We start from the raw sequence: 20,254 nt of genomic DNA on the forward strand, positions 1-20,254 counted from the left end.
TCACAAGATTCAATGCTCTATTTTTTATAATTACAATAATGATACCCTAGTTAACCTTTAGTCAATGGTCTATGGGCTTGAGGATTTAGTTAGTATAACTGGGATCTCAGTTGTGGGTGACATAGGTAGCGTTGGTTCAAGGGTTGACAATTGGGGAATCACTCATTAAATCTAGTGTATGGTTATCTACATTTTTTGTTTTGTTGGGGATTTTTGGTTTGGACCATTTGACTCATTTCCACTACATGGGATTTGGATTTTTTTCCCTATAATTTTTGCTTCTATTCTAATCTCTATTGTCTTGCATAATACATATAACAATATAAAAGAAACTACAACAAATATCGATCATGGGCTCAAATTTATGTGATAAACAATTAAAGGTCACATGGACAATGAGTCGTGGTAACTCATATTTGTGTATGTCACCTAAATTGAATCAAACTTATCATGACTAGAATAATCTATAGTTTTTACCATGTTTATATTACATTAATCACTACACTCATGACAAAGAAAAGATAATGAGTAACCTTCTTGTTAAGTCGATCATTTCTAATAAAATATCTACTTATTATGTGGCAGCACATATTTTAAAAATTGCTTGCAAGTTTGCTTAACTATGAGAAAAACACGTCCCTTCAAGAATCTTCGAAACGTGAAATTGAGTAATAACATGTTGAAACTTTCTCTTACGGAACCAAACATAGAAGTGTGAAGCAAATAACCGAACCATGTGCTGTATTATGTAAAATTCGTCGGGAACAGATTTGATTTAACAATGGTACCATGAAACCCAAATAATATTGCCAAGGTCTTTCATAATGATCCATCAAAATTCTCAATGGTGTTCTAATTCTGATATATTCGGAATTACCCGAAAAAATCAATACAATAGAAGCCTCAATTGGCTAAGTTCTGTTCCTCAACAGTTACTATCTTTGTTATAGATACAAATGAAATATTGCTCGAGATTGGCACCGTAATGCAAAACAATCAAATTCAAGATAGCAACTTGCTAAAGATAGTGGAATAGAGTAACCCGTAAATCCTGTATAATGATGCAGGATTGTGCTAGAGATGCAAGCCTCTAATTAGTCATAGCACAACGATATTCATAAAGGATTTAACCATCCGGCCCAACTGACCATCAAATAGGAGGGTGAACAATGGTAAGAAATTTCCAGGGGAATCCTCACAAATGTGCTCTGCAAAATGTGCTCTGCAAGTTGTGTGCAACATCTCCAAGCTCAAAGGCTTTCTTCCATATGCAAACATATAACTCATACACACATCATCAAATTATTTGTGGAGGAAATTCCAGTTTTCAACTGGCTGGAACAAAAGGAAAACTCAAGCTAAAAACGTATCAAACTAAAAGAATGTTTCTTTAATAATAAGCACAACAATCATGAAGAGACACATGAAAATTAGAACAGTTGCACACATGACCATCCCTCCATTTCGCTGAGATCTTTCTGCCTGCATGTCCAATACCCAGTCACATTAAAGTTAAATGCACTCCTCAAACTGAAAACTCAATCAAGAAAAAAATTAACCAGCAACATCCTTCAGAGTTAAAAGCCAACCGTTTCCAAATGTTTGAGACCCTGCTGAACTGAAGCTGAAACATTCTGAATGTTGTAATCAATACGATCAACAATAGTTCCCTGAAGTAAGAATGATGTCAAGATAAATTACTAATTTCAAGGCATTCAAACTCAATGCATGTTGTGTGTTGGCAACCATTTCCCTTTTCATGGAAAATTTGTGTACCTGATCAATGACTAGAGTAGAAAGATCTTTCATAATTTCAGCAAGATCACTTACAGAATCTACAATCTGTACGGGAGGAAAGGTCAAAACAGAGTTAGCTTTAACTCGAGAATTTGAGGGAACTAGATAAAAAAAATAACTTCGGAAATGACAAGGGAACTATGCCTAGGTAGCTACCTGTAAAATTTCTCTCTGTCTTTCATCTGTTAGTGCTTCATTTTTCTTCAACTTGGTCATCTGCTGATCATTAAAATCCTGAATTCAAAGGATAATCAATTATAATTGAACATAAGACCATTCAGCCAAAAGAATTCCTCAAGAAAATATGAAAATACCAGAGAAAAGGATGTGCACAGAGCTATCTTCGTGCTTCATTAAGTAAAAAGCTAGTTACATCTGATAACATTTGCGAATTTAGAATTATCCTCTAAAACTTCATTACCGAATCAAAAGAATCATCTTCCTGCTTCAATCTTTTCTGATTGAAATTCATCTCAATATCAACGCCATCAGTCCCCTGCACATGAACTACAATAATTATTCTGCCTTAACAAATTGAGATTCTCTTGTTCTTCTACAGAACAGTTTTTATTAATTTGAATAATGATGTATAAAGTATAAACACACACTCATGCAGGCCTATAAATCAACATAATTTGAGGTAACTAACTAGGTAAACATTCTCCGAAATCAACACAGCCAATTTAAGCCAAAATGGAAACTTAATAGGACAAAGAAAGCGGCACCACACATCTTGTTGTTGCCGGATGCGCTTTAAATAGACTGTCTGTCTTTTGCGGAACTCCATTGAGAGTGACTGAAGATCCGTAGCGAGAAATCTCTGCATATAGAAACTATTTCAGTTACTAAGCTTTAGTAAGAGAAAAGACTAGTCTATGATAAAAAAATCTAATTATAACTACCGAATAGCAGTAAGAGCTTATCCTATGATAATTCCTGATTTTATGTCCAATGCTCTTTTTTTTGTTCAAGGAAAATCAACATCTACAGCCAGCCCATATTATATGAGTTTCCCTTTCAAAATCCCTTACCTGCACATTTTTCCGAACATTTGTGTCATCAGATGCACCATGTCCAGAAAGCTGTTGGAGGTTCTTTTCACATTTCTTCAACAATTCAGTGATCTCTTGTGACAGTACCTCTATTGCATGTTGATCTTCCTTGGCATCACCAAAGGATGGCATCAACACTTTTGCATGGGCCTTAGCTAGCTCAGCCATTTTAGTGCGTGCTCGCTGCATGCTACTGCCTATTTCTTCTGATAGATCCACCCATGCTGGAGGTAGGCCTACTGTAACTACTTGTCCACTGCAATGTGCATCATAAGTTTTGGACTAATAGGAACATTTGGAGGTAAGGAGTAAACAAAAAAGAAAACATCCAAAACCATACCAAATATAACATGATGAAAAGATATCTCAACAAAACCAGAACAGTGTATTAAAGAGACAAATTTCAAAGGGTAAGTGTCCGATATGAAGTTTCAAGGACAAAACAAAACTGGCCAACGATGTAGTTTGTATGATGAGAAAAATATCATGTGCAACCTTCTAAAATTTAATAAATGTTATAGGGGCAAATGGGAGCATTTAGCTCTGTATGGTGATAAGGGTCAAAGTTGCTTGTTTCCAAATAAATCTACTTTTATGATTACAACATACATTTTATTCACGGTATTACTGCATGCAATTTGAAACTTGCTGTAGTATTTGTTGATGTAGACAATAACAGTAGACAAATCGCTTTGTTAAAACAAAATCTTTATCATTAATGATTTAACCTTTTCCAAAATTTACCTATACCCCTCGTTTGCACATAAAATGGGGGAGATGTGGATGCAAACATGGAGTGATGCAATGATTGTCCTCTATTCATCATGCATTTACAGTACAAACTTCTAAATTTGGAGTGTATGTATATGTGGACCTCAGATGTCCCTTGTCATTGCAGGCTTAGATAAGGAGACAAAATGTCCCCTGGACATACCTGGTAATTTTATTTTTGCACAGGCATCCCAAGGGAGCCATCCTAGGGATATTTTCCACTTTTTTCAAATTTTTGGTAGTGTCCTAGCATTTCCACAAATAGAAAGGGACATCCCTAGTTGCTGGACATCTTGGCATCCCTGAGACATACTTAGCATCTGAAATGGCCTTTGCCTGTACCAGAGGCGGGGAATGTCTTGGCATCCCCAAAATGTCCCCAGAAATCAGGCCAGGCCTCAACTATCGCCGTGCTAAATTTCGTATTTTCAATGTTGACTGCAAGGTAGCCTAATCAAGATTAATGCACAACTTATACACAAACATATCATGAGGTTAGTAATGAAGAATTACACTTGAGGAGAGGACTAGAATGAAGAAGCTGTTTAATGGAAACTGTTCTTATCATGTTGCATCTAGTACACCCACCCCCTCTTCTAGGATTTCTTCCAGTAATGCTTGTAGGATTGCTTCTCCAGCTCTGAAGGTTCAAAGTATCTGAGTAGAAATGGAGAAGATTCATCCAAACAAAAAAGACAACCTTCAAGTTCAAACCCATTAAAGAATTGTATAATGAGTAGCCCATGATGTAACTAGTGTAACAAGCTGTGATATCACAACTAGGGAGGATACACTAGCTCTAGCATAAGATAACCCTAAAGGATGTTGGTGACTACCTATTCATTAGGCACTGCTACAAAGAGTTGCTATCTGTGTCCTTTTGAAGGTTTCTAGTTCCTCAATTGCACAGACAGGATCAGTCCACTTGTAGCTTTATCCACCTATCAATAGGAATAGGTTTACATGGGAGAGAAGAGAAGATAGTTGATCTCCATAGTGTCTTACACTTATGAATCACCAAACAATTGAGTACAAAGAGAGTCCAACAACACGATGGCATGTGAAGCCTAAGGAACCAAAGCAAGATGGTCTTGATTAGGATGCACAATTAGGGTTGGCTAGGATTCTGTTAGAACAGCTAGCTGATTCAAAGTCAAGCAATAATGAGGCATCAAGATGTGTGGAAGATCTATATAATCAAGGCTTTGATTTTTGTGTTTGTTGCTTCATGCTTTCAGCTCAGCATTTTGTCATGCCTCAAATATGATCATTATATTTTCTATTTTTTATTTTGTCACGAGACTTCGGATAATCAGATATTGGAACTTCAGGTTGATATTTATTAAACTCATGTTCCGATTTCATTGTTCAATCACAATGTTATGGATGTTATGTTTATATTGTCAATACAACTCTTTAGAATGTTTGATGATGCCTATTTAATAAATTATAAGGTAGAAAAAAAATTATCATTTTTATTTTCTTGTATATTTTAATTATATAAATACATTCAAAATTTCTCATGCTTTCCCCGCCCTGTCATCTCCCAAATCTAGCATTCTTTTGCCATGCAAGAAACACATCCCCTTATACCATAAACTCAGAGAAACGTGGCATAGGAATGAAGCATGGTGCCCAAAGTTTGTAAGTAGAGAAATTCCATAAGAATGTGTTAGGGTTTGTTCTAGACGTATAAGGATGTTCGATGTTCACAACTTGTACTAATTCAGTCTGGTACCATCTCATTACAACTTCAAATCCTGAACCCTATGGAACCAAAAACAATTTAGTGGCATCACCTAGTTGGAAACTAGTAACAACTACAACACAGTGGATCTGATAAATGAAAATGGCATTTTATTTACTATATGCCAAAAAACATGTATAAATCACTCCATTTAAACATGAATGTGAAGATAAAGTTTTGGGGTGTATATATATACATACAAGGGCAGAAGACAATGTCAAAAAAGAAGATACAGTGTATGGCGGTGGGTTTTAGTCAAACAATGGCATATTTTTGGCTAATGCCAACAAGCATGAAATTTCAGGTTTACCATCTTCCCATCAACAAAGGAAAATATACAATCAAATGACAACTCAGACTATAAGATATAATTATTAATATTATTTCTAGATATTAGTGGTTGTCACAACTACAATAAATGATCTGGAGGGATCATGCTGTAACTATGTTGGTTCCTTAATCTCAGAATTTTTTATCCAAGATCAGTTTTTTAATCCATAATCACAGCCTTAGTGACATAATCCACTTAAAAAGCTTAAGCATCTCAAAAATGTTGACCGCATATAAATTTGGAACAAAAGAACCGAGGGTCTTGTTGATGTGTTCTTATGAGACTTGCCAACACAGAATAAAATGCTAAGTATCCTATCCTCCCTTGAACAAGGAAACCTTATATGCTAAATGATATGATCAAGTAAGGCTACCCCAAGGTTTCTTTAGTCAGGTCTTGACAATGCAAATGGATAAATTGAGTTGAAATGTTGTGATATGCTGGTATCACAAATGGACTTACACAATTGTTCTTAGGATTGTATCACCTCTTTCTCAAGGAAAACTCTACTAATTCCAAATTCTAAGAATCAAATGACTTATGATTTTGCAATGACGTTCTTGAAACTCATCCTAACAAAGACCTTGAAATAAAATGCAAAAGAAATGAGGGTTTAGAAATCTAATATATTCCTAACAATGCAAGAGATTACTATTGACTTAGTGAAACTAAACAATACATTGCTTCGCTGTGGGATAAAAACTACACAAAGATGAAGCAATCTTCTAAGGTATATTAATGATTTTCAAATCACTTTTGCACATCAACAATATGAACAATGAGCATAGAGCAATTGAAGTTGAGCTTTGAAATAAGTTCAGACTAACCATGCACTGCAACTTGCAATCAACAAATTATAAAGGGTATGAACATAAGAGGTTTCACCATAAATCAACAACAAAATTCTCCTTTTAACTAAAAGACTCCATTAAAATTGATCTTAAAATTAACTTGAGAAATAGGATACCATGCTAACATCCAAAACAACACATAAGCTCACCAAGCTTCAATGAGTTTGTATTTTTTTCGATAGTATCTCAGCAACAATTCCACAAAGTCTCTTGCTACAAATGAAATGAGCAATTCTTATATAGAGCTATTATTACAAATGAAGGGCCAAGATTGATTTGAAATCAATGACCAAGATTAAGACAACAAAACCCTAATTAGGGTTAGTTACAATTACTTACCCACTAACTTTATTACATAATGACCAATGAAAAAAAATCACCCTCCTTGGCACAAAATGTGAGGAGTAGGAGCAAATAGGAAAATTTCATGCCACCAAGGACCATAACAACTCATCCTCTAGAATTGTGTGCCCTTTATCTCTTTCCTTGCTTGCAAATTCAATAAAACTAGACATGACATGTTCGAGCTCATCAATTGATACACTTGGTGTAGCCTCTACCTTGAATGCAATAGCTGCCAAGTCATCATTACACGACAAAAATATTTTCCCATTATGTCCTTTACTTTTGAATTCCATTCATGAAACTCAAGAATGAAACAGCATCCTCCAAATGACTCCCCAAAATAGAACCTATAGCCTTGAAGAAGACACTTTTCATTTTATCCTTCAAGTCATTTACATTCACCTCTTTCCCAAGTATTGCCTCCACTGAAACAAGGATTTTATTCTGAATTTCCTTGACCATTTTCCTCAATTGAATGCAATCATCATGTGCTTTCTCAAGAACTTCCTTTTTAGGGATCAATACACAATACCAACTATGAAAATCATATGCCTAATTTAATTCCATCACCTTTCCCTCTACCAAAGTTTACTTAGGAATATCCTTTAGCACATGCAAGCATGGAATAGTCTTATCTTGATTATCATGAAAGTCCTCCCATAATTCAACTATGATTTGAATTCTATCCAAGATAGTTGCAGAATTCCCATATATTTGTACCAAGTCTTCCATGAATTCATTTGCTTAATTGAGAGTATTCTCAATCCATTCCTTTGTCTCTTGAGCCATCCTTTTCATTTCTTCAAAATTCTCAACTGATTCCCTTGGAAGAACTACGGGTGGTACAAATGTCTCATCTTCTTGTCAAACAAGATTCATCAAGCACTTTATGTAGTCTTTCAATTGCTGGTTCTCTGTTTTAAGTTGATTCTTTTGTTCTTCTGCTTTCCTCCATCTTTCCTTAATTGCTTTCGAGGACTCATCAAATTCCTAAATCACTTGCTCTTGTGTTGCCGGTCCCAAATCAACTGTCGAGTGATGTATTCCTCCTTTGTCTACCTTTGGAACTACAACATGCAATGTGCAGGATCCTAAACTCTCTTGTGTAATCTTGGAATACCTCTTAGCTTTCTTCTTTACCACGAGCTTGATTATTCGAGCTAGGAAATATTCCAAGTTGTCAACTGGATCACTTTCTACTACTGATTTCTTCTTCATTTGATCTCTTAACCATTCAGGGGCTATTGACTTCTCTACACCATCATCTAATTCTTCATTATCTTGGAATCCTCGAAGTGCTGATATCATTCCCTCATTGAGCTCCTCATCTGGAAAATTCAAGTTTTCCTTTAAGACTTCCTCAAGTGGAATCGGTTCCATTAATTGATCATCATCAATTTCCACAGCCTGAAAATGATTTTGTTCTTGATTTCTTTGCAAAGTAGATTCCATAGACTCATTTGTAACTTGACAATCTGGAACTCTTGGGTTTGATCCGTCTTCTCTTTGTAATTCATTTTCTGCAACTGATGTTCTATTCCTACCCACTGAAACACCAACCTTCCTCACTAATGAAGTACTAGCCGATGAATGAATTGCACTGGTCTTTTGTCTCTTTTGTTTTGGCTCTTCACTAGGAACTTCCTTCCTCTTTATTTGCTTTGCTCGTGAACCTTCAGCTATGTCCTTTATTTTCTTGTGACTCTCATTTCCTTGTTCATTTCTATCTTGCTCATTACTAATCTCTTGCTGGCTCTCAATCATTTCATCATTGAAAGATGAAGAATCAAAGGCTTCCACCAAGTCATAGGTCAAAGAGACATGTTGTGCTTTCAAGTTTGCAACTTATTGTGCCATCCACTCCTTTGTATATGTCATAACTGGTATTGATAACTCGTTTAGATCCATTATTTCAACTTCCGACCAATTAAGAGGAGGGAGAGGTTTATTTTTCTCTTCTTGAAACTAGTGTTGAACATAATTTTTGTCCTCCTCAACTTGATCTAGTATGGGAAGTAACTAGCAATCTCTAATCATCTGTACTAATAATCTTGAATGCATTCTCTTTCTAATTTCAAAATCATCCGCTGCATTTGCCCAATGATCTTCAAGATGCATTCTATGTTGATATTTTTTTCCATTTACCCTTCTAATATGGTTATAAGAATCAAAATTCTCTCTTGACCAGTAAACTACAAGGGAATAGAATTGCAACTTGTTACATCCCACTTGTGCCCTCGTTGTTAATATGTAGTATTTACGCCTTGATACATGTTTGCCCTAGTGCAATTATGCTAAACTTGCAAGATGTTTAACGTGCCCTAGTTTTCATGTTTAAATGGAATGATGTGCCCTAGTTTTTCATACTTTAATTGATGAATATGTTCAAATGTTTATGCATATTTGAATGATGACAATTATGCTTATAATGATGATTTGATGGACTTTAATTGGTTAATTGATGAATTTACAGTTAACATTGTGACATAATCTTTTACCTTTGTCAATAAATTATGAATTGTCAAAATAGGACAAGATTTTGGATCTAATTGATTTAATTGGCCAAGTGTGTGCAAGAGATCATTGTCCTCCGCAAGGGAGGGAAGGTATCATCGGGTCGGGAGGTAAAGGAAAGAAAGAACTCATGTCGTTTGAAACTCTTAACCTGAACCAAGTAGACCTAAAATTGACCTTGTCAAACCTTGTTAGCCTTTGCGTTAGGTAACTGTTGACATGTATTTTGTACACTATCAAACACAGAATAAAATACCTAAAGGTACCTTATCCTCTCTTGAGTAAAGCCTCTGATTGCTGAAGATATCGCGAAAAAGGATCAATCAGGATGACTTCAAGGTTCTTGTATGTAGGGTCTCTACGTGTGGATAAGCTCTCTGTGGTATGATGTGATTTGCTGGAATCACAAGGGGACTTACATTTGATGATTGAACGTCTGATTTGCTTTGAATATTGCTGGAACACAGGCTCTTACTAGCTTTGACTTGGAAAAAGGAAAAAAGACGATGGGCGAGGAAAGGATCTAATCCTAACACTAAGAATATAGGAGCAATGATTGATCTTTGATGAAATTCTAACTAAGTCTTGTTTTGACATCGCTGGACCATCTCCACAAGGCTAGTGCGATCTTCGAAGGAAAGCTTTATGATGTTCAAATCATCACTGCAGGCATAGACACCATCACGCTGATGCATATCAATGAAGAAGCGATAATTGAAGTTAGGCTTAAGCTGAACGATTCCAGTTGACTACGCAAGGCAAGTCTGCAATCAACAAACTGCTAGTAGTATGGATATATGAATTTCACCATCAATCAAGCACATTTCTTCCACTCATCTAATAACATGAAATCAAATATGAGAAGTATAAAGACCATGCAAATTGTCGAATCGACCCATAAATTTCACCATTTCTTCAATGAAGTTACAAGTCTTTTACAACAACATCTTGGCAACAATCTTTGCCTTCTCTCTCTACTCTACTCTAATTGCTATTCTATCAACTATATTCTAACTCTTCCAACTATATTCTAACTCTCTAACCATCACCTTTACAAAATGAAATGCCGGGGCTTATATAGTGCCCACAATACAATTCGATGGCTTAGATCGATTTGAGATCAATGGCCAAGATTCAACAATGAAAACCCTAATTAGGGTTTGTTACAACCATTACATAACATTTAATGCTTGACCAATGATAAAATTGTATTGCTTGGACACATGTCCTCTCTGGAAAATTCCACCAATGAATAACCGGGGTAGGTACATAGAAGTTTGTGCCACCTTCCATGAGTTAGGTACATTGAATCTGGACATGCGGAGGTGGAACAATCTGACTGGATGAGCGATGATTGGGATGCCACCTTGTCTGACACTTGTAACTTGGTAGATATTCAACTTAATGTTGTTGAGAAGCTAGCTTTAATTAATTCATCTGGAACTATCTACTTCTTCAACGAACCCTTTGCTTTGACTTCTTGTGTCCTTGATGTGCAGGACGATTGATGTACCTTGCCTTGGAATACTGGATTGGAGAAGTCGCCCTTGATGACGTTAGTCCAAAGAAGGCCGTCCTTGTCAATGCTAGACTGGAGGAGGTCGCCCTTGTCCTTGCTTGATCATCCTGGAGGAGACCGTCCTTGATCTGGCTTGATTTTCCTTGATGAGAGCCTTCCGACTTGTAGATCCTTCGAGTTTGGGAGTCGCCATCTTGATACCTACACAACATTTCAAAATTAGTAACATGTTTTGCAACGTGGAAATATAGACTAGAAAGAGGATTTAAGTTTTAAATTAGGAAACCTCATGATAAATCTTTGAATTATCATTTCCTAAATTTAACTAAGCCACTTGAAATTCAAAATTCAAAATTCAAAATTGAGACTAGGAGAATCTCGCCATACCTCCACTTGAGAACTAAATCTAAGAAAAGATGCAAAATTAAGCAAGTTTGCTAGGCAAAATGTGGATCGAAGTCTTCAAAATGTGCTTCTTCTATCAACTTCACCACCTCTAGCCTTCAACGCCTTGAGGAAAATTCACTCCACCTCTGGCCTTCAACAAAAATCGCTCCTTCCTAGACCAAATTTCGCACCTTGTTGCTCTTCTCCAAATCGCACTTGAGTGAATGAATGAATGATGGATTAACATCGCTCAAGATACCCCCACTATATAGGCGCTTACCATTGCAATTTCCCATAGGCCGACTTGGAAAATAGGCCAAAAATAAATAAAAATTTAATAAAAGAAGAGGCCGACTTTATAAAAACATTAAATAATACCCCAAGCGCCCCAATTTTATTTTTAAATTAATAATAATTAATTTTAAATGCCTTTATAATTAAAATTTCGATTTTTTAAAGGCATAAATTAATTATTAAATGTTTTGCGCACTTATTAAATGTCAATTTAATTTCAAAAATATTTCAAGGTTTTATCGAAATTGGCATTTAATGTGTCATAGATGATATTGGCGCCTAGGCATGGCAAGATAATGGACATCAACAAGATCGCTCTGGTCCCTGGGAGAGGGATAGGAGCGCCCTTACACTTTAGCCTTGCAATTCTTGTTTTTCACGTTCAACACTTCATCCTGGACGTCCAAAATGGCATTTTACTTGAAATCTTGAGTTTGATCTATTCAATTTTTGGAACGAATGCTCCTTAGAACCATTTTCGCCCTGGTCCCTTGGTGAGGGACAGGAGCGATTTTGCCTTTTGCCCTTTGTTTTTGTCTTTTCCAATCGCCAATGCAAGTTGTGAGGTAGGCAATGGTCATTATTGTTCGTCCTATGCATGTTCAATTCGCCCTCTCAAGACAAAACGAGCTCTTCTAAGGATTTTCGCCCTGGTCCTCCAGTGAAAGACAGGAGCGATTTTTGTATTTGAGCCTAAGATTATTGATTCTTGGGGTAATTTCTTTGTTCACCATCTTCTTAAAGGCATTTCTGACTTTGCACAACCTTGCCTTGGCGTGGTCTTGGAAGGAAATGATTGTTTTAATGAATATCGCCTTGGTCCTTGACTGAAGGACAGGAGCGCCTTTTAGTTTATTGCACAAATTCTTAATCGTATCAACCTTGAATCACTTTCTAGACGTAGAATATCATTCCCCCCTTCATCTTGAGTCCTGGAAGCAAGAAAAAGTATTTCACAATGCTAGGTAATTAAGTATTTTGAAAATTTCGCTCAGGTCCCTTGGTGAGGGACAAGAGCGCCCTAGCCATTTTTCATCAACTTGATGGCCTTTGTTACTTCATTCCTCCGTGAAACCTTTTAAACATCATTTTGACCTTGCGTCTTGACTTGGATTCGTCCGAATTTGGAGAGGAAGGTTAGCTAATGTGTTTTTCGCCCTGGTCCCTGGGAGAGGGACAGGAGCGATTTTGCATTTATAAGCTCACTTGTGTTTTGCTAGCTTCGAAAATTATCTTCAACGGATCGATTGCGTCTTCCTTCATCCACCTCAAACGCGAAACTTGCCTTCCTTTTGCCAAAAACTTGTCTTGAGGGAAAATCGCTCTGGTCCCTTGGAGAGGGACAGGAGCGCCCTGGCCTTTATGAGCTCATTTCTGCCTTGTTAACTTTCAAAACTATCTTCAATGGGTTGATTACGTCCTCCTTCATGCCTTTGATGTCTCAATTTGTCCAAACAAGGTCAGGAATGACTCCACTAAGCTTTTTCGCTCTGGACCCTTGGTGAGGGACAGGAGCGCTTCGCCTTGGACCCTTGGAGAGGGACAGGAGCGAAATTCGCTCTGGATCCTCAGTGAAGGACAGGAGCGAAATTTGACTTTTCGAACTCTCTATCAGGATAATTTTTATGGAATATAACATTTAAGTATAAGAAAGAAGAAAGATAGAAGGAAATGTCACTTAATTATACTTTAAGTTATATTCCATATATACTTTCAGGATGTTTGAGAGTGGTTTCAGACCTCCAGGAGTTATATAGCAAAATCTAGTTTTTTGAGGTTTTTCAATTTCCAGACTTAGTCAAATTTCAGGATCAGGACATTCCAGACTTAGCCAAATTTCAGGATCAGGACTTCACTCCAGCAGGACCTGCTATCCTATTGATCTCCCCGACAGCACTCAAAAATGCAAAGGCTAACTAACAAAACCCTAAAAGACCCAAAAAAAAACCCTAAAAAGCAAAAAAACATGGGTCCCCATTTGTAATGGGGCGATGTGTGAAAACGTCACAACAGTAACCTAGATGGTCCGTGCAGAGATTTTAGGGTTCATAACCCTAGGTTTTGTTGCTTTTCGAGGTAATACGTTATTATTATTAATTATTTATTTTATTAATTATTAACCAAATTTTGCAGTGACTAATGTATATATCAAAGAAACAGCGATTGGGAAAAAATCGTGATTTTCCCGATTAATCGGGAATCAGATGCTTCCCCGATCAAAACCCCGAAAAATCGCCAAAAAATCGTTGACCAGGGCAAACGATTTTCAACAATTATATCTCGATTAAAACGCGATAAAAACGCCAATTAATCGCCGGTAATCGCGAATAAAAAAAACCCTAATTTCGTGAAGAAAAAAAAAACGCGTGAAAAAACGTCTTGTTTTTCCTTTATAATGCGACGCTGGGCTACGAAGTTTTCATCGCGAGCTGCTACAAAGTGAGTGAGAGATTTTGAGCTGCGAATTAAATCTTCTCCATCGCGAGCTACTGAGGTTTTAACGTGCGAACTGCTGAGGTGACATACATTCCTTGTCCATCATGCGACTACTGTTTCCAGGTATTTTTCGCATAGTCTGCAGGCTATTTATAATTTTATGTTACTCTTGCGAATCGCTCGAATTTATTCTCTATCTATAAATGTCATTTGGAAAATTTTGTAGATGAAAATAGCAAATTCTATCTGTAACAAAGAATAAATTATTTACATTTACGTTTACATTTCCTGATAATAACTTGTAATAGAGAATAAATTATTACAAGTTCTGTAAATGTAAATAATTATTGGAAAATTTACTCCCACCCTTTCAACGAAAGTTTGACATGACATTAAATCGGAAAAAAATTAGAGAATGAATAGAAACCATTGGTATCTTTTTCCATCTCTTGACAGACACTCCATTAATAATTGAGTGATTTACTTTTACTTTTACGTTTTAGGCAATCCATTATTTACCTGGCTAATGTTATATTACTGTTGAAAATACCTGGCTAATGTTGAAAATATACACGAATATACAGTATATTTTTATTGTTGTAAATATACAATATAAATTTATATTCTATTAATTTATATAATGTTAATTTATTCTGTTAAATTTAACAGAATATAAATTTATATTTTGGCATTTTATTCTGTTAAATTTAACAAAATATAATTTTAACAGATATAAATGTAACAGTACAAATTAACAGAATTTTGTATATTTAGAGAGAAAATAATTGTAATAAAATTATACACAGAATATATTTATACTGTTAAATATTGCGATTGATATTAACAAAATTTATACTATTAAATTTATATTCTGTATGTTAAATTCTTTATATGCATTGTGACTTTATGCTCTTTTGATAGTGAACACATTAGGGCAATGAACACACAAATGCTTATTACTATTTAATTTTGTGAAAAAATAATTTGCATTTTATTATTTTTGTGTATTATCTAATTTATTTCATGTATTGTAGTAATTTTCTATGTTTATCAGTATTGTAGTAATTTTTTGTGTTTATCTCTAATATTTTTGTAGTAATTTTACAATATTTTTGTGTTTATCTCTAATATTTCTCTAGTAATTTTATGTGTTTATCAGTATTGTAGTAATTATTTATTTCTATACAATATCTCTAATATTTATGTTTATTATCTGATTTATTTCATGTATTGTAGTAATTTTCTGTGTTTATCAGTATTGTACAGAAATAAATAATTTATGTTTGTTATCAAATTTATTAGAGATTTAATTCATGTATAATTATTTCGTTTATTATCTGATTTATTTGAAATTTTCTATAATTTGTGTATGCATTATTATGTCTTAAATCAGATTAGGATTCATAATAAATTTGAAATTAAGGAACAATTAGGATTCATAATACATTTGACAGGAACAATTAGGATTCATAATACAAATTAGGAACAATTAGGATTCTACAAATACTTCTGAAATTTCTATTTTGCTAGGTTAGAAACCATATCTTCAGTTGTTGTAAACTTGATATTCAATTAGATTAACACTTCAATTTCCCATGTCAATGAAATTCAAATGCACTTATTATAAACAAACCCAACCCTAGATCCCTCAGAATTAAAGATTGAGTGTGATGTCTTTGCAGAACTAATTCTTCAACACAATGCCACGTCAAAAAGGCTTTGCGTGGAAAAATTGCACAACAATTCCTGGTAGCACGAAGGTCAAGTGCAATTGGTGTCTAGAGGACATCAGTGGTGGAATTTATCGTTTCAAATGGCATTTGTCAAAAGAACGAGGAAATAACACTGAGATATGCAAAAGATGCCCTACAGATGTCTCGTATCATGCAAAGCAAGCTCTTGAAGGGATTGTTGAGAGCAAGGTCAAAAAGGCAAGAACTGGAGTTGAACTAGGTTCTAGTTCTGCAAATGCCAGGAGGAACCGTTTGGGTGAGGAGGATGGTGAAGAAGGGGGTTTCAATGAATCTGGGTCACCACCTAGTTCTATAGCACGCGGACCAAACATAGGTGGAGGAAACATCAGTACTTTCTTACAACCTCGTACTACACCAGGATCGCAAACCACTTTGGAGAGTACAGGATGGAGGAAAAATGTCATAGAACAAGCAAAGAAGGCAATTGGTAATTTTTGGTACTCCTCTCACTTAGCATTCCATGCTTCCAGAAATCCATATGGCAACCTATGGTAGATGCTATTGCAGCTGTAGGTCCGGGTTTTCAAGCCCCATCTTCTGAGTCTTTGAGGGTTGGAATGCTACAAGATGCAGTATGGGATGTTGAAGATGTTAAAGAGAATCGATTACAGTGGGCTATTACTGGTTGTAGCATTATGTTAGATGGTTGGACAAATAGAAGGAACCAGACTCTAATTAACTTCCTTGTCTCTTGTGAGATTGGCACTGTTTTTTTGAAATCTGTGGATGCATCTAATATTTCAAAAAACAGAACTGCATTGTTTGAGATGTATGACATGGTAGTTACGGATGTAGGGCCACAAAATGTGGTTCAATTTATCACTGACAATGCTGTTGCTTGTCTTGCTGCTTGGAAACTTCTGACAGATAAATACCCTTCTATTTTTTTTACACCATGTGCAGCACATTGCCTTGATCTAACCTTAGAGGACATTGGAAAAATTTAGTGGGTTGAGGCATTTCAGAAGGTTCACAAGGTGACCAAATTTATTTATAATCACACAAGGGTTTTGGCTATGATGCGCTCTTTCACTAGGGGCAAGGAGCTAGTTCAACCGGGGGTGACAAGATTTGCAACAAACTTCCTTGCATTGCAAAAACTATGTGAGCAAAAAGGTAATTCGAAGCAAATGTTTGTTTCAGCTGAGTGGATGGAGTCTAGCTTCAGAAATCAAGCAAATGGCATAGTAGCGACAGAGTTCATCTATTCTACCAGCTTTTGGGAATCGATTGAACAAATTGTACAATTTTCAAAGCCTCTAGTAAAAGTTTTGAAACTAGTGGATGGGGGAAAACCCCCCATGGGATATCTGTATGAGGCCATGGATAGGACCATGGAGGTGATAAGGAGTAAATTGGGAAATAACAGGGTTATGTATATGCCATTGTGGGACATAATTGATAGGAGATGGGATGGACAGATGCACACTCCTCTCCATGCTACGGGATATTTTCTCAATCCTTTGTTATTCTATAAGACTCCATACATGGATATTGATGCTGAGATCAAACAAGGCTTCTTCAAGTGCATGGATAAAATGTTTCCTACTGTGGAAAAACTTGATGTGGCTATGGCAGAGTTGCAAGTGTACAGGCAAGCTAAGGGTTTTCTCTCTTGTAGGGCTGCCCTGCAAAGCAGAAAGACCATGCAACCAGGTAGACTCTATAAACTTTTGAGAATCTCTTTATTTTGCCAACATGCTCATTAAGTTTGTTAAGATTTTAAGATAGTCTTACAATATCACCTCCATATAATGTGTTTTTCAGCTCAATGGTGGGCTTCTTTTGGAGATGAAATACCAAATTCAAGGTGGATGGCGGTGCGCATTTTGAGCCAACCATGTAGCTCATCATCTTGTGAGCATAATTGGAGTGTTTTTGAACACATACATTCCAAGAAACGCAACCGCCTATCACAACAACGGATGAATGACTTGGTATTCGTTCACCACAACCTCCGCTTAAAAATAAAGAAAGCTCAAGGTGAGAATATTAATATATAGTTGCAATAGTTGAAATTGTATTCACCATTCATTATGTTTCTCACTTTTAAGGCAAAGACTAATTTCTACATGGCAAAAATCAGGAACTATTGAGGAAGACTCGTCAATTGACCTTGATTAGATAGATCCAGAGTGTGAGTTGATTGTTGTTGATGATCATCATCATCATGATACTCCACTTGAGTCTGAAGATTTTGATATCATAAGGGAAGCCAATTGGGATCGTGAATGGTTCAATCGAGCTAAGAGAGACTCTCACTCGGGAGCTTCATCATCAAAGCCTGCTGCCCTCTAGCATGTCATTATCTATAGTTGATTTTTTGGAATTTTGTACTTAGTTTATAGGTTGGCTTTGTACAAAGTCACAAACTATATTGTAATTGACATTTTGACATCTATCACCATCTAGATATTATTTATGTTGTGGTATGTTTTTATGCAATGTAATTAGCGATATGAATATAAACAACGAAAATCTATTTTCTACAATTCATGTGTTGAAGTGTCTATTTTAATTGCCTACAATATCTCTATGCTATGGAAATGCCCTTAAAAAAAAGTAGTTTTTGATTGTTTTTCTGCAATTTTTTACATTTTTTTGTAAATCTGATTGTTTCCCGATTTTTTCCCCAATTTTTCACGATTTTTTCCAAAAAAATCTTATACTTTTGTTTTGCCAATTAATTCCCCAAACGATTAATGTTTCTTTGGTTTATATTGTATATATATTTATATATATGTATATATATATCAAATATATATCTTATGTGAATAGATGGGTATGAGAGTACATATACATGCTCCCGCAGGTATACATAAGATATATAAGTCATATATATATAAACATATATGAGTATATATATATTTATATCACATTAATTATCTTACATAGACAAGGTTTATTTTAATAAATAAATTAATATCTAGCCAACTTTATTTGGCAATTTCAATAAGACAATTATATGAAATTAAAGGGGGTGTCGTGTCATATAATAAATTTAAAAGCTATTACCTAAGCCACAAAGTGTATTAAGTGGCACATAGCAAGTTAATTACACAAATATTCCACCCCATTTTTAGCACATTACATATAAATCTTTTTTTTACTTGGCCTTGATATATGTTTTATCAAGCATATGGTGGAAAAATGGACTTAATAAATAAAACCAACACTTCATTATAAAATCGAAATGGAAAAGAAAATATATGGGAAGCTTCAATCATATGAAAGGAAAAAGATATTTTCTCGGGCATTTTTGTTGTGAGCCCGAGAGGCTTCTTCAGGAAGCCAAAATGCAAAACACGTGAGGAGAATGCAATGAATATGGTGTGACCTCTAGGGGCGGATTGGATGAAATCCGTCTGGTATTAGGGCGTTTCGGGGAGGAAAAACGTGTTTCTTGAATACATAAACCGATATGGAAAAGGAACGAGGGACTTCATTCTTCTTCTTACAGCAGAAACAAGGGTTTTGCTCTGCAACTTTGTCATTTTCAGCTCTGCTATTTAGAAGTTTAGAGGGCTTGCTTGAGAAGGGCGTTGGAATACATTCTCTGACGTGAATCTTCATTTCATGGGTCATGTAAAGCTTAATCTCTGACGCCTTACTGCAAATATTTCATTTCTTTCAGCATTAAGAAACTAGAGAATGGGGTTTCCAAGGAATTTAAGTTGTTACTGTTCTCTTATTTTCTTTCCACTTGGGTTTTGTTGAAGAGAAATGGAAAGTTAATTTTATTCTTCCAAATCTGTTTATATCGATGAATGAGGGTTATATTGTTGACTATATTTTTCTCATACTATGAGAAGATGTATTAGATTTGTATACATATATATTTGTATATACATAAAAAAATGTGTGCATAAAAACCTATACATCGATCTCTGCAAGTCTGATGTAAAATGAGAAAGGATAAAAGAACCTATACTTCTGATTTTGGATAAGGGTTTGAATAGTTTGCAGATTATAAGGAAATTTATATATTGTTTTCTACTATGACCCTGCTGTTAGCTCCCTCTTAACGGCAGAACCTCTGTTTCTTCATAAAAAATTGCTAGGCAACTATAATTATCTGAGTTCCTTAATAGAACTACTGGCTCTGCATTATATCAATGTCTGGTTGTAAAATTTATATCCTCTATGTTATGAAACTTAAACTGTGGCAGCAGCCTTTGTGAAAACGTAAATAAATTAATACAAAACCTCTGCATACGAACTGGTTGTTACGTTTGCTTTAAGAAAATTAAGCTCTAAATCTGAAGCATCTGAAATTACTTAACGTACATGTGAAGGTGTGGGTACAGGTGTATACTTGTACATTTACATTGACATATACCGATAAGTATTTACCAATATGGTTTATAACTGGTAATACTTAACATGTATGTGAAAGTATTTGTACATGTGTACCCTTGTACATGTACATTAAAATGTAATGGTAAGTATATATCAG

The 20,254-nt window shown here is 35.4% G+C and overlaps 1 protein-coding gene across 2 annotated transcripts in view; it reads right to left on the bottom strand.

Annotated features, from left to right (window-relative positions):
- Window positions 1–716: 716 nt before the first annotated feature.
- Window positions 717–20,254, bottom strand: part of LOC131028168 (syntaxin-43) — a 93,056-nt gene continuing 73,518 nt past the window's right edge. The window contains exons 2-8 of one of the 2 annotated variants that reach the window (XM_057958400.2): window positions 2,829–3,105; window positions 2,528–2,617; window positions 2,219–2,293; window positions 1,954–2,031; window positions 1,777–1,842; window positions 1,590–1,670; window positions 717–1,482 (exon numbers count right to left, since the gene is read on the bottom strand). In XM_057958400.2, coding sequence (XP_057814383.2) covers window positions 1,375–1,482; window positions 1,590–1,670; window positions 1,777–1,842; window positions 1,954–2,031; window positions 2,219–2,293; window positions 2,528–2,617; window positions 2,829–3,105 — 775 coding nt within the window. In that variant the 3' untranslated portion in view covers window positions 717–1,374. Of the gene's footprint in view, window positions 1,483–1,589; window positions 1,671–1,776; window positions 1,843–1,953; window positions 2,032–2,218; window positions 2,294–2,527; window positions 2,618–2,828; window positions 3,132–20,254 lie in introns of both variants that reach the window. The other variant, XM_057958401.2, reaches the window with a different exon arrangement.

The sequence above is a fragment of the Cryptomeria japonica genome, chromosome 5, assembly GCF_030272615.1.
Source record: "Cryptomeria japonica chromosome 5, Sugi_1.0, whole genome shotgun sequence".
Taxonomy (NCBI): domain Eukaryota; kingdom Viridiplantae; phylum Streptophyta; class Pinopsida; order Cupressales; family Cupressaceae; genus Cryptomeria; species Cryptomeria japonica.